This window comes from Barbus barbus (genome assembly GCF_936440315.1).
Source record: "Barbus barbus genome assembly, chromosome: 44".
NCBI classification, from domain to species: Eukaryota; Metazoa; Chordata; class Actinopteri; order Cypriniformes; family Cyprinidae; genus Barbus; species Barbus barbus.
Genome location: NC_136722.1, coordinates 12,373,563 through 12,394,810, shown reverse-complemented (window position 1 = coordinate 12,394,810; position 21,248 = coordinate 12,373,563). Strand labels below are relative to the sequence as shown.

The 21,248-nt window shown below is 43.4% G+C and overlaps 1 protein-coding gene across 1 annotated transcript in view; it reads right to left on the bottom strand.

Moving 5' to 3' along the window:
- Positions 1-21,248, bottom strand: part of LOC306863084 (neuropilin and tolloid-like protein 1) — a gene marked incomplete at both ends in the record, with an annotated part of 123,412 nt that overhangs the window by 15,698 nt on the left and 86,466 nt on the right. Inside the window, 2 exons of the mRNA XM_079406257.1 lie at positions 16,835-16,962; positions 17,062-17,103. Of these exons, the coding sequence (XP_079262383.1) occupies positions 16,835-16,962; positions 17,062-17,103 (170 nt within the window). The remainder of the gene's footprint in view (positions 1-16,834; positions 16,963-17,061; positions 17,104-21,248) is intronic.

The window sequence follows — 21,248 nt, the reverse complement described above, 5'->3', positions numbered from 1 at the left end:
GAATTAATATTAATAGATAAACAAATAACAATACAATCATTTTTACAAAGATTTTAGAAAAGAAGGCACAACATTAAAAGCTGAATGCCATGAATGAACAGTTTTCACGTTAGATCCATGTATACGAGAAGTAGAGAGTTCCATCGAGATAATGTCCAACAAATACACAGTACAGGTTCGTCTGTCCATTGTGTGAGGAGGATTCCAATGGTTGACCAGTAATTTATTTTGCTGCTGTGAGAGCAGCTAAGAGTAAAGATCTTTGTTGGACGGACAAGGTGAAGTCCTAAAAGTCATTCATGAAAAAATGGCGCAGAGTCAAATATATCTCAGTACCCAACAAATATGACAGGTCCTGTGAGAGCTGAGTCCAAAAAGGTGAGAGAGAGGGGCACTCCTAAAAAAAATGCAAAAACGTGCCTAAAACTCCTTGGGAACAGAGATTACACTTATAGGAGAAGACGACAGATTCATATAAAAATGTTTCATTGGACTCTAGTAAACCCTATGCAACAATTTCCAATGAATCATTTGGTGATTAGGGTTTTTAGAAGACAATTTAAACATACCCCACACCTGATCGGAAAATAAAACATGCACATCCTCATTAAGATCCTTAGCCCAAACAGTATTAATAGATAAAGGTTTGTATGAATGCTCAAGAAGAAAGAGATAGATGACTGAAGCAGAGGAGGGAGATTCCTCAGAAGGAAGGATTAGTTTGCGCACAGGGTGAACAGGCAGTTGTTCCAAGACACCCCATATGCCCGTAGGGCCGATCTAATACGCAAATACATAAAAAAGGAGGTGCCTGGCAGATTATATTGAGTTTTAAGATTCTGGAAGGATTTTAAACCACTATCATCATAGATATCACCTAGAGTGTTTACTTGACTATGAGTCCAATGCGGACAATGAAATGGATTACTGCCTGACAAAAGGTTATTATTGTGGAAAATAGGCGAATGTCTATGCCATTTTGTAGCTAGTTGTCAACGTCGTTCAACATCACTCCATGTGGAGAGGAGGTGGGTTACAATGGGACTTACAAACCGAGATTTACACTGCCTAAGTAGAACTCCCAAAAAAACAAGATGCATCAATCTATACGGATAAACAATAGATTCCTCAATTGCTCTCCAAGACACAGAAGCGTCAGGATCAAACCAAACTGATAAAGGGCAGAGGGAAAAGGCTTGCGCATACAGTCTAAAATTAGGGAAAGAAAGACCTCCATGTAATCTACATCGTTGTAAGGTAGTCAGTTTAATACGAGGACGTTTCCCATCCCATATATACCATGAAACACATGCATCTAGTCTGTTCTAGTAGCCAACCGGTGGAGCGAGAAGAATCATGGAAGAAAATAAATTGATACGAGGGAGTACATTCATTTTAATCACCGATATACGGGACTGAAAAGAAGTTGGAAGACAGATTTGAAACCAATTTTCCAAATTTGAGGATGCTTTGACTAGAATATCATTATAGTTTTTTGAGACGATTTCCTGCAGGGAAGGAAAAACATTTATCCCCAATACTTAAAGTTTTGAACCAATGGAATAGATATAGAAAGGGACATGGAATAAATTTTTGAATTGAGGGGAAGTAAACATGACAAATAAATTCAGCACATGAGGAATAGAATGTGACGGCTTCTCCAAAAACAATAAGATATCATCAGCAAACAAAGAAATATGATTATGAGTATTCCGTATTATGAGCGAGATTTAATGAATCCTGTTTGGTCATGATGAGCTAGCCTATTCATAAATTTCTCTAGACGACGAGATAGTTCTTTAGCATATAATTTAACATCAGTCCCTATCAAAGAAAGTGGCTGGTAACTAGAACAGGAAGTCGGATCTTTATCTTTTTTTAACAAGAGAGAAATAACAGCTATATTAATGGATGAGTGAAATGAGCCTTGAGTAACTGAAAAATTGATCATATCTAACATGACGGGGTCTAAATCCGAACAAAAAGTAGTAAATAATTAGATTGGAATGCCATCTATGCCTGGGGATTTCCCCTTGTTCATAGATCGAATTGCTGATTCCAGCTCCTGAAGAGAGATCGGTTCAGCCAGGTATTCCGAATCTGAATCTGACAGCCTAGGTAAATCAAGGTTGGACAGAAAAGATGCAAAAGAGTCAGGGTCACCATCAGCAGAAGTAGTATAGAGGTTAGAGTAAAAAGAGTGAAAGGCTATATTAATGTCTTTTGGGTCTGTTATAATGAGCCCAGATTGGGATTTCACAGCTGAAATATTAGCAAACTTTTCATTGTTGCGTAATCTTAGGGCTAAAAGGTGGCTTGGTCTTCTACCTTGAAAATAGTAATTCTGCGTGGATCTTTGAATCAGGAATTCTGCCCTGGATCTCAGTAATGAATTGAGTTCGGACCTAACCGCCATGATTTTACTGAGTGTATTGTCTGAGAAACAACGCTGATTATCTCTAGTCAGATTCTGGAGCGGTGATTCCAGTTCAACTATCTTTTTGTGTCGGTTTTTCTAAAGGAAAGAGAAATATGAAATTGAGTTATTCCTTATAAATCCTTTAAATGCATTCCAAAGTGTTCGAGGATCATCCACTGAACCTTGGTTAATTTCAATAAACTCAGCTAATTTATTTCTGAATTGACTGCAAAAGTTTTCATCCTGTAACAATTTAGTTACAGACATTTAACTAAGACAGACAACACCAAATAAGACTCACAAGACACAAATCAGACTGACAATACACAGAGCGCTTGCTGAATGACAGAAAGCTGATGCCGGCTCCGCCGCACGTGCTTATATAACTTCCTGGTCGTGACGTCACCCCGCCCGTGACGCCTCGCCCATCCATTAGACTGTTGTATAAAATATTCAGAGCGCCGGTTACGCTGATGGCGTTCCCATAGCGTCTTCGGACGTAGCTCGAAGTTCCTGGAAGGGAACTACAACTAAAACAACTAAAATATCATAATCAGTAAGCAATACTTTATGCACAATGAACTATGAATTAAGAAGTGAACATTAAAGTGAACAATGAAAGACACAGTCACCTAACCATTTAGAGCATCTCTTCTCCGATTAGACAGCAAATGTCCAGCTGGAGTTCACTGAGAGTTGGTGGATGAATGGGATCTGAGAAAATCTCTTGCTTCTTCTGGGGAGTGTAGCATTTTAGGTTCACCTTGATTGAGAATGACCTTCAGCGTTGCAGGATAAAGGAGAAAATTCTGGATGCCAGCGTCTCTCATCTCTTTCCTAATTGGCGGAAATGCACTTCTTTTTGCGGTGACCGGAGAAAAATCTGAAAAGAAAGACAGCGTTGCTTCGTTGGAAGTTTTCACCGGGGCATGAAGTCTGGCGGCCAGCAGAATGACCTCCCTGTCTGTGTACCGCAGCAGTTTAAAGATGAAAACCCGTGGTTTAGCGCGATCTGAGGAGAGCCTTGTGTATACACGATGCACTCGCTCCACTTTAATCTCTTTACCTGACAGAGACGGGAGCCATGTCGGTAGCGATCTTTTCAAAAAGCCCATAGGGTCGTCCTTTTCGGAACCTTCAGGCAATTCGAGATGCAGATTGCTGCGCCTATTGCGATCCTGTAAGTCCACAACCTGTTGCTCGAGCGCGGCAACGCGCCTATCGTGATCTGCAACAACTTTCTTTTGTTCTCTCAGCTCCCCTGTAAGAAGATCCAGTTTCAAGCATAGCGACTGAACAACTGACATGAGAAGATAACTCGATCCGCATCGCCGTCAACTGGGTTCTTAGAATGTCCTCAAAGTGTGTAACAGTGTTCACCATCTTGTCCATCATATCGCTCGCGGTCGGTGGCTTGAATTTCTTCTTAATCGGAGAAGCCGATGGAGACAACTCCTGCTGTTTACGACTGCATGCCATCAGGTAAAGCACCTCCAATGAATAACGCTTAAAACAAAACGAAAAAATCTGCAAAAAGAGGCCAAACGTACGGAGCTCTACTCAAGTGCAACTAGGTTCATGAGCACGTCACGTGACTCCCCCCTGTATACAATTTTTAACTTTAAATCTATTTTATAGCAATATTTTAAAATTGTCGAAAAAATTGTCAATTAATCTTGATTTATCACCAGTCTTTAGAAAACATTTACTGTAAAATATCTAATAAAAAAAAATGTGATGAAATGAAAACGGCACTCACATTTCTTTAGAAAATATAAAAATGTAGATGTAAAAAATGTAATAATTGTAACTTGTCCCACTGAGAGCCAAACAAGAGGAGCCTGATTACTTTACCTGACCTTAGACATTGTGAATCAGTGAAAATGATTATGAATAGAAACCTCCTTCACCCCTAAATTACTGTTAAAATTAAACAGTAATTTTAAATCATAATAATATTTCAAAATATTACAGTTTTTACATTATTTATGATCAAATAGCTGCAGCCTTACTGAGAATACATGTTTTTCAAAAACATTTAGAAATTTCCAACCCCAAACTTTTGAACATAGTGTATATAGACAATCAGTTGCATGGGACAATGGTCGATTATACAGTTTAGAATATTATACAAGAATATGTGACTGCTAGGGGTGGGCTATATGACCAAAAGCTTATAATCACGATATGTGTGTCACGGTGCACACAGCAGGGAGGATCAAGGACACGCAGAGACGAGGACGTAAACTCAAATAACATATCTTTAATGCCGACATCAGGGCAGGACAAGGCAAGGCAGACACAGACAGGAACACCGGGGAGTAACGAGTAGACCAGACGAAATAACACTGCACAGACAGGACTATAAATACACAGGTAAATTAATGAACACGGCTGGACAAGGATAAACTACTAATGCCATGAAACGAGGACAGGAAACCAACCAAATATGGGCATGAAAACACAGGGAGCACGTGGAAACACAAGACACACACAACAGAGGTCTGACATAACTCCCCCCTTCCGAAAGGCTCGTCCCGAGCCTAAACAGTTCCATCAGGGAGGGGGGGTGGGCGCTCTGGAGGCCCCTCAGGACAGACACAGAAACATACACCGGACGGGGCCTCCAGCGCGAAACAGACAGCCGAAGGCCGAGGTGGAGCAGGGAGCTCAGGAGGCCGTGGCAGGTGGTCTTCATGGCCGTGGCCTCGTTCCTCGGCCCAGCCACTCCAGCCAGAAACCTTCTACCCCCCCCCCCCCAAAAAAAAAAATTTCCCTGGGGCAGCTCGGGGGTATCAGGGTGTCTGGGACCAAACATACTGGCAAAAGTTAAAAAGACCTCGGTCACTGTCCGGTCAATTACGGCTGCAGCCGGCCGGCATGAAAATAACGGCAGCAGCCGGCTGGCTTGACCAGACACTCAACGGCAGGGACCGGCGGGCTGGAGGAAGCCACAGCCGGCGACGGGCCGAGTGACCGCGGACGGCGGGTTGGCCTTCCCTGCGAAACAGCAAACTAGAGGGGCCGCGGACAGCGGCGTGATACCCCGCGAACGGCGGGGACGGTGAGCCGCGGACAGCGGCGTGATCTCCTGCGAACAGCGGGGACGGTGAGCCGCGGACGGCGGCGTGATCTCCTGCGAACGGCGGTGACGGTGAGCCGCGGACGGCGGCGTGACCCAGCGAACGGCGGCGTGATCTCCCGTGAACGGCGGGTATGACTCAGCGGCGATCCGGCGGGCATTGAGTCAGTGGCGCTCCGGCGGGCTAGGGTGAGCCGCGGGTGGCGGCGTGACTTCAGGGAGCCGCGGACGGTGGGTGGGCTTTCCCCACAGACCGCGGCGTGAGTCCCGCGAATGGCAGGCAAAACACAGGAACAAAAAAAACACACTAGAAAACTGGACAAAACAAAACGAAGTGAAGGGACGATGCTTACCGTTTGGTCTGGTCTTCTGTCGCGGTGCACACAGCAGGGAGGATCAAGGACACGCAGAGACGAGGACGTAAACTCAAATAACATATCTTTAATGCCTACATCAGGGCAGGACAAGGCAAGGCAGACACAGACACAGACACAGACACAGACACAGACACAGACAGGAACACCGGGGAGTAACGAGTAGACCAGACGAAATAACACTGCACAGACAGGACTATAAATACACAGGTAAATTAACGAACACGGCTGGACAAGGATAAACTACTAATGCCATGAAACGAGGACAGGAAACAAACCAAATATGGGCATGAAAACACAGGGAGCACGTGGAAACACAAGACACACAACAGAGGTCTGACAATGTGCAATTTTATTGTGCGGTAACAATGTATATAACAATGTAGTTATTTTTGCAATAAATAAGGTCTTTATGAAATCAAATTTTTTGATACCATAGGAATTTCATAATTCTTGTTTATGAATTCTTCATCGGTGATGACCCAATCCCCACTGTATCTGAGCAGCCAGTCAAAAGTCTCGGAAGGCTTTACGACGCAAGCCTGAAAGACAAAGACCAGGTGAAGCAACTGCGTAATGATATCAATGCAGGCCTACAGGCGATTGACAACACCCAATTACCTGGGAAATTGAAGACCTGGTGCTTCCAGTATGGGCTACTACCCCGAGTGTTGTGGCCCCTGGCAGTCTATGAGGTGCCCATCACAACAGTAGAGAAGCTGGAGAGAAGAGTCACAGCCCACATCAAGAAATGGCTTGGAGTTCCGCGCTGCCTCACCACCATAAGCCTCTACGGAGACAGCGTCCTCAAGCTGCCCCTCACCAGCCTTACAGAGGAGTTCAAGTGTGCTAAAACACGTCTGCAGATGACCTTGAACGAATCCAAAGATCCAGTGATCAGAGGAAATGCACCGACCCTGGTTACTGGGCGCAAGTGGAGACCAGCAAGAGCAGTAGAGGAGGCAACAGCAGCTCTCAGACATGCTGATATTGTGGGGAACGTGCAGCAAGGAAGAGGAGGCCTTGGACTAACAACTAGTCGCCCAGCCTGGAGAAACGCCACTGCTCCAGCACCGAGGAAGATGGTGGTGGAGGAAGTGCGGCGTCAGGAGGAAACGGCAAGATGGGCCAAGGCAGTCGCCCTCGGCAAACAGGGACTGTGGACACGGTGGGAGAGTGTCGAAAGGAGGAGATTGAGCTGGAGGGATATATGGGCCATGGAAGCGAGGAATTTGAGCTTTACCATCAGAGCCATATTTGATGTCCTCCCAACACCAGCTAATCTCCATCAGTGGTTTGGCGAAGATCCTGGGTGCATCCTGTGCTCCAGGCCAGCCTCCCTCCGGCACATACTCACCGGGTGTAAAACCAGCCTTACCCAAGGACGATACACTTGGCGCCACAATCAAGTTTTGAAGGGCCTTGCTGCCACACTGGAGGAAAAACGATCTAGCATCAATGCCCTGTCACTACCAATGTCTAACACCTCAATAACACCATGGGCAACTGCCTTTGTCCGTGAAGGGACTACAGCTGCCAGGAGCAACTCCACACCATCAGAGAGAAGCCAGTTGTGCCTAGCGCGCGACTGGAAGATGTTGGCAGACATTGGGAAACAGCTGGTGTTCCCCTCAGAGATTGCCACTACCTCCTTGAGGCCTGACTTGGTGCTCTGGTCCCCCTCCATAAAGAAAGTATACATAATCGAACTCACCGTACCCTGGGAGGATTCCATGGAGGAGGCATATGAGCGGAAGCACCTACGGTATGCCGACCTAGCCGCCGAAGCAAAACATTGTGGCTGGAACGTGGAAGTCCGCCCAGTGGAGGTTGGGTGCAGAGGGTTTGTGGGAACATCTACCACAAAACTGCTGAGGGACCTGGGAATTAAGGGCCAGAACCAGCGCACAGCCGTTAAAGCTGCATCAGAGGCAGCAGAAAGAAGCAGCCAGTGGCTCTGGCTGAAGAGGAACGACCCCAGCTGGGCCCCCAAGTAGTGTGCCAGGAGATAAGACGGCTTTGGCTTGGCTCAGGGAACAGGACGTCTCTGCCATGCACAGTCCCCTGAGATGTCCACTTGACAACAAGGTGACTCTCATGGTTAATTGGACTCGGGACGCAAGCTGAGGTCTGATCAACCTAGAGCTGGCCGCCTCTGGAGAGGGTGTATAGTGTCAAAGGCCGAAACACCCCATGACCCAGAGGAACACTACTGATGATGCGTCCCGTAAATCCAATTCTTCTCACGAATCTACCATCCACCATTCACCGACAAGTCCACCAGTAACTCGCATGTGCTCGCACAGGGAGTCTCCATCTCATCCTGTGTTTTTAGAATCTGATTATCTGGACCTGTCCAGTGACTGCTGAGAAAGATCAGCTGACGACAGGGGAAAGTCCTTGTGACAGCATGGAGAGACAGCTGGCAGGAGGGAATAGACCCCAACGGGACAGTCTTGGGTTAGCTGCCCACGACTGTAGTCTCTCATGCCTTGCAGCAAGTCAGAGACACCCCCCATTAGCTACGAAGAATCGAACAAAGAGAACACCCCCAGAGTCTGCGAGAGCGGGGGCGGAAGAAGACTCATCGGCTGACAAAACGGTAACGACTGGACTGGAATTGACTATGAGCAAAGACAGCACAGCGCAAGAGAATACCACAGCAAGCAGAGCAAGCTCTGCCACAGCATCGGACCACAAGCTGCAGGTATGTAGCTGTGGATGGAGGAGAGTAACATCTTTTCGGGGTCTGAGGATTCACCAGGGAAAGAAAAGGTGCTTGAGGGAAGAGAGACCGGGGCCTCGCATTGACTACTTCCTGCGGAAGGGGTCAAATCAGTCGAGTGAAGCTCACCAACTGGATGAAAACCATAGTTTGGAGGGCATCAGTACCCCCGTCGTGGAAGAGGCAAACTCAAGCACAGAGCTAGCGGTGGAACAAACATCAGCGGTGGAACCCACCCAACCTCCCCGACCTGCAGTCGAGCGGAGACTTCCAAGTTGCAGACTGCGTGTGAAGTGGCCCGGTGCTGCAGAGAAAAAGCTGTGGGAAACGGTGAATAAAGATCTGACCCTGTCCCTCGAACAACTTCGAGGCACAGTGGAGAAGAAGTTAGAGAATATGGGAAACATCATCTATCAATATGGAACAGAACGCTTTGGGGTACTAGAGCCGAAAGTCACTAAACAGGTTCCCACTCCACCAGTCTCCAGGAGGCAACAGGAAATCAAGTGCCTTGTGCAAGAAAGGAGACAACTCAGGAAACTTTGGAAGAAGGCCTCGGAAGTGGAAAAGGAGGGCATAAGCACCCTCCAAGCTGACATTAAAACACGTCTGGCATCCCTCCGCAGAGCAGAGAATTTACGGAAAAGGAGGAGGAATAAAGAACAAACAAGAACACGGTTCTATAAAGATCCCTTCAAGTTCCTGAAAACTCTCTTCACCAAGGAGAAAAGTGGAGTTCTAAGAACAACAAAGAATGACCTGGAGGAGCACTTGAGATCAATGCACTCTGATCCAAAGCGCTATGAACACCTGACCATCCCTCCAGACATTCCACCAATCGACCCTCCAGAGCATCAATTTGAGATCGGTCCTCCAACGTGGAAAGAGGTGGAGAAGATCGTCCATCGGGCACGAACAGCATCAGCGCCTGGGCCAAACGGAGTCCCATACAAAGTGTACAAGAACGCACCAGATGTTAGCAGGTTTCTCTGGAGCCTCATGAGGACAATATGGCAGAAGAGGATCATACCCAAAGCGTGGCGTAGGGCAGGTGGGATCCTTATCCCAAAGGAGAAGGATGCAGCAAACATCAACCAGTTCCGCCCCATTGCCTTGCTTAACGTGGAGGGTAAGATCTTCTTCGGGGTCATTGCACAAAGGATGGCCGAATACCTGTGCAGAAACGAGTATGTGGATACATCGGTACAGAAGGCAGGAATATCTGGCTTCTCTGGCTGCCTAGAACATGCCAGCATGATCTGGCACCAAATCCAAATGGCAAAGATGGAGAAAAGGGACCTCCACGTGATCTTCCTGGACCTTGCAAATGCCTTCGGCTCTGTGCCCCATGAGCTCCTCTGGACTACTTTTGAGTTCTTTAACATCCCGGACACCATCACAACCCCGGTCAAAGGCTACTTTCAGGACCTGCAATTCTGCTTTACTACGCCTGAATTTACCACCTCATGGCAGTGCCTGGAAGTAGGCATCATGGCTGGATGCACCGTCTCTCCCTTGGCTTTCACCATGGCGATGGAGGTCATCATCCGAGCCTCAAAATGGGTTGTAGGTGGGCAAAGACTTGGCTCTTGTCGGCGCCTTCCTCCCCTCAGAGCCTACATGGACGACATCACCACCCTAACTACCACCGTTCCATGCACCAGGAGGCTACTCAGAAAACTCAAGGAGAACATCAGTTGGGCCCGTATGAAGATTAAACCATCTAAGTCACGCAGCATCTCAGTGGTGAAGGGAGTGCTTACTGACTTGCAGTTCTTCATCGGTGATGACCCAATCCCCACTGTATCTGAGCAGCCAGTCAAAAGTCTCGGAAGGCTTTACGACGCAAGCCTGAAAGACAAAGACCAGGTGAAGCAACTGCGTAATGATATCAATGCAGGCCTACAGGCGATTGACAACACCCAATTACCTGGGAAATTGAAGACCTGGTGCTTCCAGTATGGGCTACTACCCCGAGTGTTGTGGCCCCTGGCAGTCTATGAGGTGCCCATCACAACAGTAGAGAAGCTGGAGAGAAGAGTCACAGCCCACATCAAGAAATGGCTTGGAGTTCCGCGCTGCCTCACCACCATAAGCCTCTACGGAGACAGCGTCCTCAAGCTGCCCCTCACCAGCCTTACAGAGGAGTTCAAGTGTGCTAAAACACGTCTGCAGATGACCTTGAACGAATCCAAAGATCCAGTGATCAGAGGAAATGCACCGACCCTGGTTACTGGGCGCAAGTGGAGACCAGCAAGAGCAGTAGAGGAGGCAACAGCAGCTCTCAGACATGCTGATATTGTGGGGAACGTGCAGCAAGGAAGAGGAGGCCTTGGACTAACAACTAGTCGCCCAGCCTGGAGAAACGCCACTGCTCCAGCACGGAGGAAGATGGTGGTGGAGGAAGTGCGGCGTCAGGAGGAAACGGCAAGATGGGCCAAGGCAGTCGCCCTCGGCAAACAGGGACTGTGGACACGGTGGGAGAGTGTCGAAAGGAGGAGATTGAGCTGGAGGGATATATGGGCCATGGAAGCGAGGAATTTGAGCTTTACCATCAGAGCCATATTTGATGTCCTCCCAACACCAGCTAATCTCCATCAGTGGTTTGGCGAAGATCCTGGGTGCATCCTGTGCTCCAGGCCAGCCTCCCTCCGGCACATACTCACCGGGTGTAAAACCAGCCTTACCCAAGGACGATACACTTGGCGCCACAATCAAGTTTTGAAGGGCCTTGCTGCCACACTGGAGGAAAAACGATCTAGCATCAATGCCCTGTCACTACCAATGTCTAACACCTCAATAACACCATGGGCAACTGCCTTTGTCCGTGAAGGGACTACAGCTGCCAGGAGCAACTCCACACCATCAGAGAGAAGCCAGTTGTGCCTAGCGCGCGACTGGAAGATGTTGGCAGACATTGGGAAACAGCTGGTGTTCCCCTCAGAGATTGCCACTACCTCCTTGAGGCCTGACTTGGTGCTCTGGTCCCCCTCCATAAAGAAAGTATACATAATCGAACTCACCGTACCCTGGGAGGATTCCATGGAGGAGGCATATGAGCGGAAGCACCTACGGTATGCCGACCTAGCCGCCGAAGCAAAACATTGTGGCTGGAACGTGGAAGTCCGCCCAGTGGAGGTTGGGTGCAGAGGGTTTGTGGGAACATCTACCACAAAACTGCTGAGGGACCTGGGAATTAAGGGCCAGAACCAGCGCACAGCCGTTAAAGCTGCATCAGAGGCAGCAGAAAGAAGCAGCCAGTGGCTCTGGCTGAAGAGGAACGACCCCAGCTGGGCCCCCAAGTAGTGTGCCAGGAGATAAGACGGCTTTGGCTTGGCTCAGGGAACAGGACGTCTCTGCCATGCACAGTCCCCTGAGATGTCCACTTGACAACAAGGTGACTCTCATGGTTAATTGGACTCGGGACGCAAGCTGAGGTCTGATCAACCTAGAGCTGGCCGCCTCTGGAGAGGGTGTATAGTGTCAAAGGCCGAAACACCCCATGACCCAGAGGAACACTACTGATGATGCGTCCCGTAAATCCAATTCTTCTCACGAATCTACCATCCACCATTCACCGACAAGTCCACCAGTAACTCGCATGTGCTCGCACAGGGAGTCTCCATCTCATCCTGTGTTTTTAGAATCTGATTTGTCACCAATGTCAATATCACAAAAAAGTAATGCTAGACTAAATAAAAACAAACAAACTAACAAACAAACAAAAAACAACAACAGAAAACTCAAGTTCAGCGAAGACAAGAAAACAGTCAGTGATTAAACAAGAATAGGAAACTAATTACAAGCAATAGGACAAAAAAAACAACAACACTAGAACAAATAAATAAGAAATGCTACATACATTTTAAAAAGTAATCAAATGCAAAAAACACGGCATATTCTTTACAATACAATACAATACAATGTTTATTTATATAGCACATTTAAAACAACCAAAGTCGACCAAAGTGCTGCACAAAGTATGCAAAACAAAAACAAGTCGACAAGTTTATAAACAATTAAAAAATAAATTATATATACAGTATATATATATATATAAATATATTATATTATATATACATATATATATATATATATATATACACACACAAATATATAAAACATAAACTGTAAAATGAATGAGGTTCACTAAAATAAAAATCGTTGCACAACAAATCAAAAAAATATATTAAATATTAAATGCCAAGGAAAAGAGATAGTTTTTTAGAGTAGACTTAAAGACAGATATTGTTGAAGCAGTTCTAATATGAATTGGGAGACTATTCCACAACTTAGGACCAACAATAGAAAAAGCACGATCACCTCTATTTTTGAGACGTGCCCTAGGAACTTGCAATAAACCAGAATCAGCAGATCTGAGAACTCTTGACTGAGTGTATGGTTGTAACAGGTCAGATAGGTACTGTGGAGCCAGATTATGAAGAGATTTATAGACAAACAGTAGAATTTTAAAATCAAAACTATATTTGACTGGCAGCCAATGCAGTGAAATCAGAACAGGCATGATGGACTCATATTTGCGCTTCCCATAAAGAAGCCAAGCTGCAGCATTTTGAACCAACTGTAGACGAGAAACACATGACTGAGGAACACCGATATACAGTGAATTGCAGTAATCCAATCGAGATGTTACAAAAGCATGCATAACCATTTCAAACTTCTTTAGAGACAAAAATGGCTTCACCTTCGTCAAAAGACGAAGATGATAAAAACAGGACTTAACCACAGTACTTATCTGCTTACCAAATTTAAGATTATTGTCGAACCATACACCTAAGTTTTTTGCACATGTAGTTCTATATGAAGTAAGAGGTCCAGATTCAAAATGATGTACACAGTGGTCATTTGAGCCAAACAAAATAAATTCTGTTTTACTTTCATTGAGGCTTAGGAAGTTACTTGTAAGCCAAAGTTTTAGTTCATCCAAACAATTTAAAATAGACTTTAAAGCCTGCTTGTTATCATGCTTCAAAGGGATATATATTTGTGTGTCATCAGCATACAGATAAAAAGAGACCCCATACTTATTAAGAATAGATCCTAGAGAAAGCATGTAAAGAGAAAACAGCACTGGACCAAGCACTGAGCCCTGAGGGACACCAGATTTTAAAGATATTTCAGATGAGGAGTGGTTTCCAATACTAACAACATACCTCCTATCTGTGAGATAAGAACGAAACCACTGCAACCCGAAGGCCAACACATGTTTCAAGACGGGATATAAGTGTATTATGATCAACTAAATCAAAAGCAGAACTGAGGTCTAACAGAACCAAAGCCATAGACTGCCCAGTGTCAGTAATTAGCATGATGTCATTCAAAACTCTTAAAAGAGCTGACTCTGTGCTGTGACAGGACTTAAAACCAGATTGAAAATTTTCAGAGATTGAATTGATGGTCAAATAAGACTGAAGTTGATTTAGAACCACTTTCTCCAAAAGTTTGGAAAACAAAGAGAAACCGATGTCTCAGGAAACAGATTAACATTTGGGCAAAGAACAGATTCAACCGTGGAAAAAAGGATATTTGGCTTATGGCTATTTCTTAAAATTAACTCAGAGAGATAACTACATTTTGCAGCCTTTACAGCCCGTTGATAGGCAGAAAGAGAGTCTCTTAAAATTTCAGATGACACTAGTAGTTTATCTTTTTTCCATTTACGTTCAGAAAGTTTACGTCTGTCTGAGAGAACGAGTAAAGTCATTTTGCCAAAGTACTGAATTTTGTTTATGTTTTTTAACTTTTAGTGGTGCAACAGAGTTTAAAATATTAGAACAGGTAGCATTAAACAGACTTAGATGTTCATCAGCATCCAAGTGATATGTAGAAGAAATCATATCCTGATTAGCATTTAAATGCACATACATGGAGGACAATTCTTCACCTGAACGGTCAGTGATGGTACGAGTCCAACGTGGAAGTGGGGAATGTCTCTGAGTTTTCCCATCCAATGGCATAGAAAACAATATAGGCATATGATCAGACAAGCCTGCATCATCAATATTAATGTCAAAAACTGTTAACCCACGGGATAAAATTAAGTCCAGAGTATGGCCCTGAAGATGAGTTGGTCCAGGAACCCATTGCAAAAAATCAAAAGTGTCTAGTAGACTAAGAATTGTTTTTGAAAGTGGCTTGGAGTCACAGCAGACATGAATGTTAAAGTCCCCCATGATCAGGATTCTATCATAATTGGTGACAATTTCCCCCAAGAACTCGGCGAATTCACTGAGGAAATCCTTATTTACATGAGATGGCCGATAAATAATAACAAAAACTACTGGGTTATCCAAAGAGAGTAGAAACAATTGAACTTCAAAACTACTGCGAGTCCCAGTTGATAAACAATGGCAGATGTAAGTGTCTTTAAAAACTGTCGCCAATCCTCCCCCACGGCCAGATAACCGAGGGGAATTTAAAAAATTACAGCCCTGTGGCACCAGCTCAGTGAAAGGACTTAAGTCTCCAGGTTTAATCCAGGTTTCCGTGATGCATAGCATATCCAAAGCATGTGAAGTAAAAAAAAGTAATTTAATAATAAAGTTTTGTTTACCAGAGAGCGTGCGTTGATCAAAGTCATCTTATATACCGATGAATCTTCCTGAAACTGCATTGTCCGACTCAGTAATCGAAGATTGAGGGTATTCACTCCACAGGAGCGAACACTGGGAGGAAGATGGCACGAAGACATGGAAAGCATGCTGGGTATGACAGGTCGAAGCCATTGATACGATGCTGGAAGCCTACTCCAGCGAGCACCGTGTTCACAGGCCAAAACAGACCCATCAGACAACGGAGACGGCGTCCATGCGATGGATCTTAGTCGAACAGCAATTCCACCCCGCTTTCCACGTTTCCTCCGGTGCTTCCTTTTCCAAGGCAAGTCAGCCAGTCGCCAGCAATGATGTAGAGAGAAATATGAACGTGTAGGTAGAGAAGAAGTGTGAGGCACGCAAATGTCACGCCTGGCAGTTTCAATGGCCACTCGAATGTCCATTAGTGTTTGGCGGTCGTAAACCAACACCATTTTACAGCTCATGATTAAAAAAGACACACATAAAAACATAAAAACAATAGATGACAAAGAGAGCAGCAGACGGCGTGCCACACACAACGGCGCCATCTTGCAAGTCAAGTTTACTGTGTAAATTAAATATATATTTCTTCTTATTAAAGTTACAAAAGTGATTTAGACAAGAGCAATGACAGATTTTCTCTCATTTGTTGTTTGTATAACCTAAATGACAGACAGCAGGAATATTAGACTGCTGTCACTTTAAGAGCTGCCATGATCCATTATACTGTTACACGTGTTTTCTTTCTCAGCTGTTTGCTTTCACTTAAGACCTAAATTACTCTGTTTACGAGGATACTTGCAAAGACGGGCATTTCGACACGTACAAGTGTGTGTGTATTTAACCATTCAAGGCCTGTAAAGCAGCAAAAATAACTCTGTTCAATGCTCCTGCGCTCTCTGAGCAGCTTCTTCATGTGCACGGCACGCGCCTCTCCGACAGTGCGCATATAGCGAAATGAGATCTCTTTAGCACTCACAAAAAGTCCACTTCCAGACAGCTATGCAATAAATTTTCCTAATGAGGGTGCATTTAGTTTTTCCGCCATTTGGAACAAAAAAACAACATAATAAAAGGGAAAAATATAAGCAGTCCGAGATTTTTTAGTTTTTTAGTGTTACTGCACCACGAAATGGAAAAAGACAAGAGAAAAGAAAACATTAGCCAGTATTTTGCGCAGGTGTAAATAATGAGACCAGGGCAGCTGTAAACTGCTTCCTTTACAGTGCTCCAATTAAAAAACAAATCTGACCCCAAATAAACTGGACTGTCTGACCTTTTCCACATGAACACATTCTCTTTGATTCTCATCTGCTATAAAAACAATGGTAGCCCTTTGAGCGCTCATTCTGCTGTATATCACACAACCAAAAGCTGCCACATTTTTATCCTCAACAGAATTCCACCTAACCGCATACAAATCCGCCCCGAGATGTTTTCACAATGGCCGCATAATGCAAACGACTGCAAAACAAGCCAAACACTGAAGCATGTTAGGTGGTAACTGCACAGCTTGAGGCAGACACAAGCTGTCATATGTCAGAAACGTGGCAGGCTGGGTAACAGAACGACAACAGGGAAACAACTTGGGTGTTATTAGACAGAGCGGGAGACAGGGGCTGACTGCGGGGGACTGACCTTGGAGCGAGGAGGGGCATGGATGTACCACTTGCAGTCCACTGCCTCGGTCTGCAAGGCTTTGCCGTCTTTGGTGATCTGCTGCGATTCAATGATGCCTTCAGGTCCTCCCATCTCAAATTCACAAACTGCAGCGGGGGCGACATAAGAAGACAAATTAAAAAAAATGGAAAGCCATTAGATGTATTCATATGGAGGATGCTTATAGATGAATGAATAATACCCACAGGGAAGAGGTTTGGGGACTCCTATGTCTTTAAAGTCGGCATCTGAATAAAAAAGAAAAAAAAGAATATTAAAACAGACTTCATTCATATAAACAATATCCATAAATATTATGCTGTATTAGATCAACTGAACCATTCAAAGTACAATCAACATGTACATTGAGAAGATATGTGAGCTGTTGTTTAATAGCCTCTATAAATATTTGAAATATTGCTGTCGATGTTTAAAAAATGATGCAGTTTGCAGTTTGAAGTGCATTCTTTCAATGTGGCATGAACAGGAAGGAAGCATTCAATAAACAGCATTCTCATTTCACTCTCTGTAATCAGGCAATCTGTCTATAATGGAGGGGTTTGGGACCCAGCTATGGAAAAAAGTGCAGAGTTGAGGAGACAAGATGACAGAAAGATTTAGAAGAAAGCAGGAAATGTTTGTATTCCTTCATCACAGTCCAAAGCTAATGAACATGCTCATCCTAAACTTTCATTTAGAATACCACAAAACTCATTATTAATCAATATTCAATATCCACAAAATACTTTTAACAATACAGTCATCTTCTTTTTCATTTTTGTGGCTCACAAACTAATATTAGGTTCATTATCTCCATCTACTGGGCTAGAGTGTGAATCTTACTTAAAGAGTGCTGCGGAAACAAGCATTTTAGCACTTCCAATTCCACCATACAAAAATCAATGGTTTTTGTAAATGGGTTTTTGATTAAATGCCTTAAATAAGTTCTGTGACTCAAGATATTTTTACTTTTTATTCTACAACATAAAATACATCAGTAATACCCTACTCATGACTTTTTTTAAGCTTTTATGTTTCTGGAAAAAGGTGGTTGTTAACAAGTGGATAAATGGGACTATAAAGGTTAATGAGGACATTAAATGTTATCATGCCAAACAGCATATTCACCAGTGGTGGGCCGTCAGGGCCAGCAAAGCCTTCTCTGCTGGCCTAAACACTATCAGAATCACTGACTTAGTTTTAATAATTTTTTTTCCATGAATCTGTATTAAATTATTCCCAATAGTCTATTCTCTTCATTTCATAGCTTTTCTCTTGGTTGCGCTGCTCTCAGTAGTATATGTTTATATTAGAGCTTTTATCCAATCATATTTCAGCAATCGTGTCGTCAGGGTCAAATAAATCTGCCTAAGGCCTTCAGAATCAACAGTGCAAGCGTCTTTAGCTTAAAATCAATGGCAATGAAACCGTTGCTTTAACCAATCAGATTTCGAGTTGGCAGGACCAGGGCCATCTAGCAGACTTACGATAGCATCAGCATTTTCTCGTCCTTTGATTGGATGGTCAGAGAGCGCACAAAGCTAGCAAACAGCATCACTGTAAATAATTTTTGTTTTCACGGTATTATTGTTTCTCAGGTTTCTTACCGTATATGCTGTGTACAGTGCGTTATTGTATATTTTCAGTGCATTCAGAAAAATATTCGCCTTCTGTAAATCTAAATGACCGCAAAAAACAACCAAACACCTCCTCAGCACCGGCGTTGTGAAAGAGTCATAGTAAAGATGAAAATCCACTAGAGTATGGTACATTAGGTTAAATTTCATTTTTTACTTTTTTATTGCTTTATGGCAGAGGCAGACCGACGGGGATACTCGGCACGAAGATGAGAGTCCTAGAGGTACGTTAAAACACATGTATACACCTTTCTTCATCGTTTTGTATGAATGTTTTTTAATGTTACTTGCTCGCTTTCGCGGTAAAGCTGCGCTAACTAGTATTTTCCTCCCGCAGCGCGCAGACAGACCGGCGGGGAGACTCGTGAAGACGGAAAGCAGTTAGAGTTCGTTAAATTGTTAGGTCAACTTTAAAACACATGTAATTGCCTTATTTGTTTTATACCAATGTTATCTTTAAGGTATAAATACGTTTGAGTTAGTAAATGTCTGTAAGAATGTCGGATTCATTTTGTCAGGTTAATACTTCAGCTAGAAATGATGCTTTGCGCAGCTGCGGCAACTAGTTGAATTGTGTTAACTGGGTTTCTAGCTTTAGTAATAGCATTCATTATCGCTACGTAAGATACCTGTCTGTGATGCAATGCCCTGTTACACTGCATTTCTAATGTAATATTTATGGTTTCTATAGCCGTGGCATCATTATGATGGTATTAAGAGGTGGATTAATTCATATAGGATGCCATTGAAGGCCTAGGTACTGTATAAAATGCATGGCCCGCCACTGATATTCACAACAAAAGGAAACAAAACAAAACAAAAACCCTGTGTCATTAAAGTACAAACAATAATCTAAATTGCATTGATCAAAACTGTTATCCTTAAATAACTTTAAAGAACATTTTAGACATAAACCTGCTGTGAAGCATTATGCAACAGTACTTTCAATGAAATCTCCTCTGCACCAAATTCCTTCATTTTCAAATGCCCACAGTCTCCGGAGATCCACATTTATTGAAAATACCAAACTCAATCCAACAATAGCGGCTAAGAGCAGAATACCTAATTTGCAAGATATTATTGTATCCAACAATACAGTCTCATCTAGCCAAACTTTAAAAAACATGGTCCTCATCACTGCAGCTTATTCTGATCAGAAATCGTCCACTTAGACAAGGAAGAGATTGTCTGATTGACATGTAATGCGACTAATTACTCATTTTGTTTGTTTAAGTGCCATTTAAGAGTGTATTTTACCATTATACTAAACTGGATCCATGAGCGTTGTAAAAATATTAAGTACTGATTATTTCACTGGCACATGTCCGAAAACATTACAAAATATGCTAGGCCTGGGAGTCAATACAGATTTTCAGATTAAATGCAGTACAATTTAGATTCAATAAGCATTCAATTAGAATCTGATTCAGTTTGTCCATGTTTGCTTGCATATGAAAGACAATTCTCTCTGCTAATGCAGTAAATTAAAAAGTACAGTTTATAACTGATTTAAAAATACTGAACTATTCATTCACACAAGAGTCTACATGGGTCATGTAAAAACTGATTCACAACAAAAACTGCCATTTTTTTGGTGCAATAACTTATAGTTAACTAATATCCAAATTAGTTGCAAAAGGTGCTGTTTTGGTGCAATAACTAATAGTTCTGTAAATGGCTTGTGGGTTTGTTGTCTGCCAACATACTTTTTATGTCTCAGCCCTACTCTTCATCCTAAAATAAATGAACATATTCTATCAGAAGCAGCTTTGTGCTACACAGAACTAATAGGTGGGCAGTTTAATTACTCTCACCCCTCTATGATTAGATTGGCTTATATTTAGGATGGGTGATATTTCGCTCTGTGATCCCCCATTCACTGAATCTCATTGAAGATGACTTCTCTTGGAAAAGACATACACATACATACAAACATGAGTCTGAACGCATTCAGAGAGGATTGGATTGTACCTCAGTTACCTTTATAGGAGAGACTGATTGATATGTGGATTGATCTGGTGTAAACGGCTGATTTATTTCTCTGTCATTTCACCCTCCTGTGAGCACTTATGTGGGTCACTGTGTGTGTGATCGCAGAGGACACCCATCACTATTATGACATATTAACTCCTATTTTGGAACACAGACACGTGGTTCCTGGCAGTATGAGACTGTAGGCTATGAAGCAAGACATTTAAGCTACACTTTTGTAGTATTACAAGTCAATGTTTAATGTTAGTGAATGTTTCTTACAGCAAAAACAATTGCAATTTAGTTGCACGACCATTATATCATACCTTTAAGACTTCTTTATAAATGATCTCTGTTGTGATTGGCTAATCTTTGTGTGATTAGACTGGGGTCAAAGTGTCAAGGTATGGCTAGTTAGCAAGCAAATGTATTGCAAAGGTTCTGTGCAACCTGTCTTTCTTTAACATGTCACACATTACACAGGCTGCTCAACATCTACACTGACAATTCAGATCAGACCTTGAACCAGCAGATGCGCTCAAGGAACGTAGGATGAAAAAGAAGGAATGGGAAAGATTACATTACAGATTATAAAAGAGATTCATTGGCAGAAATAAGAAGTCAAGTCAAGTCGGCTTTATTGTCAATTCTTCCACATGTACAGTACATATACAGAGAATTGAAATTGCGTTACTCTCAGACCCTTGGTGCATACAGTTAACATTTAAAACACTGACAGTAGACATTCAAATACAGATAAATACAGTTTACACATTGGCACATAC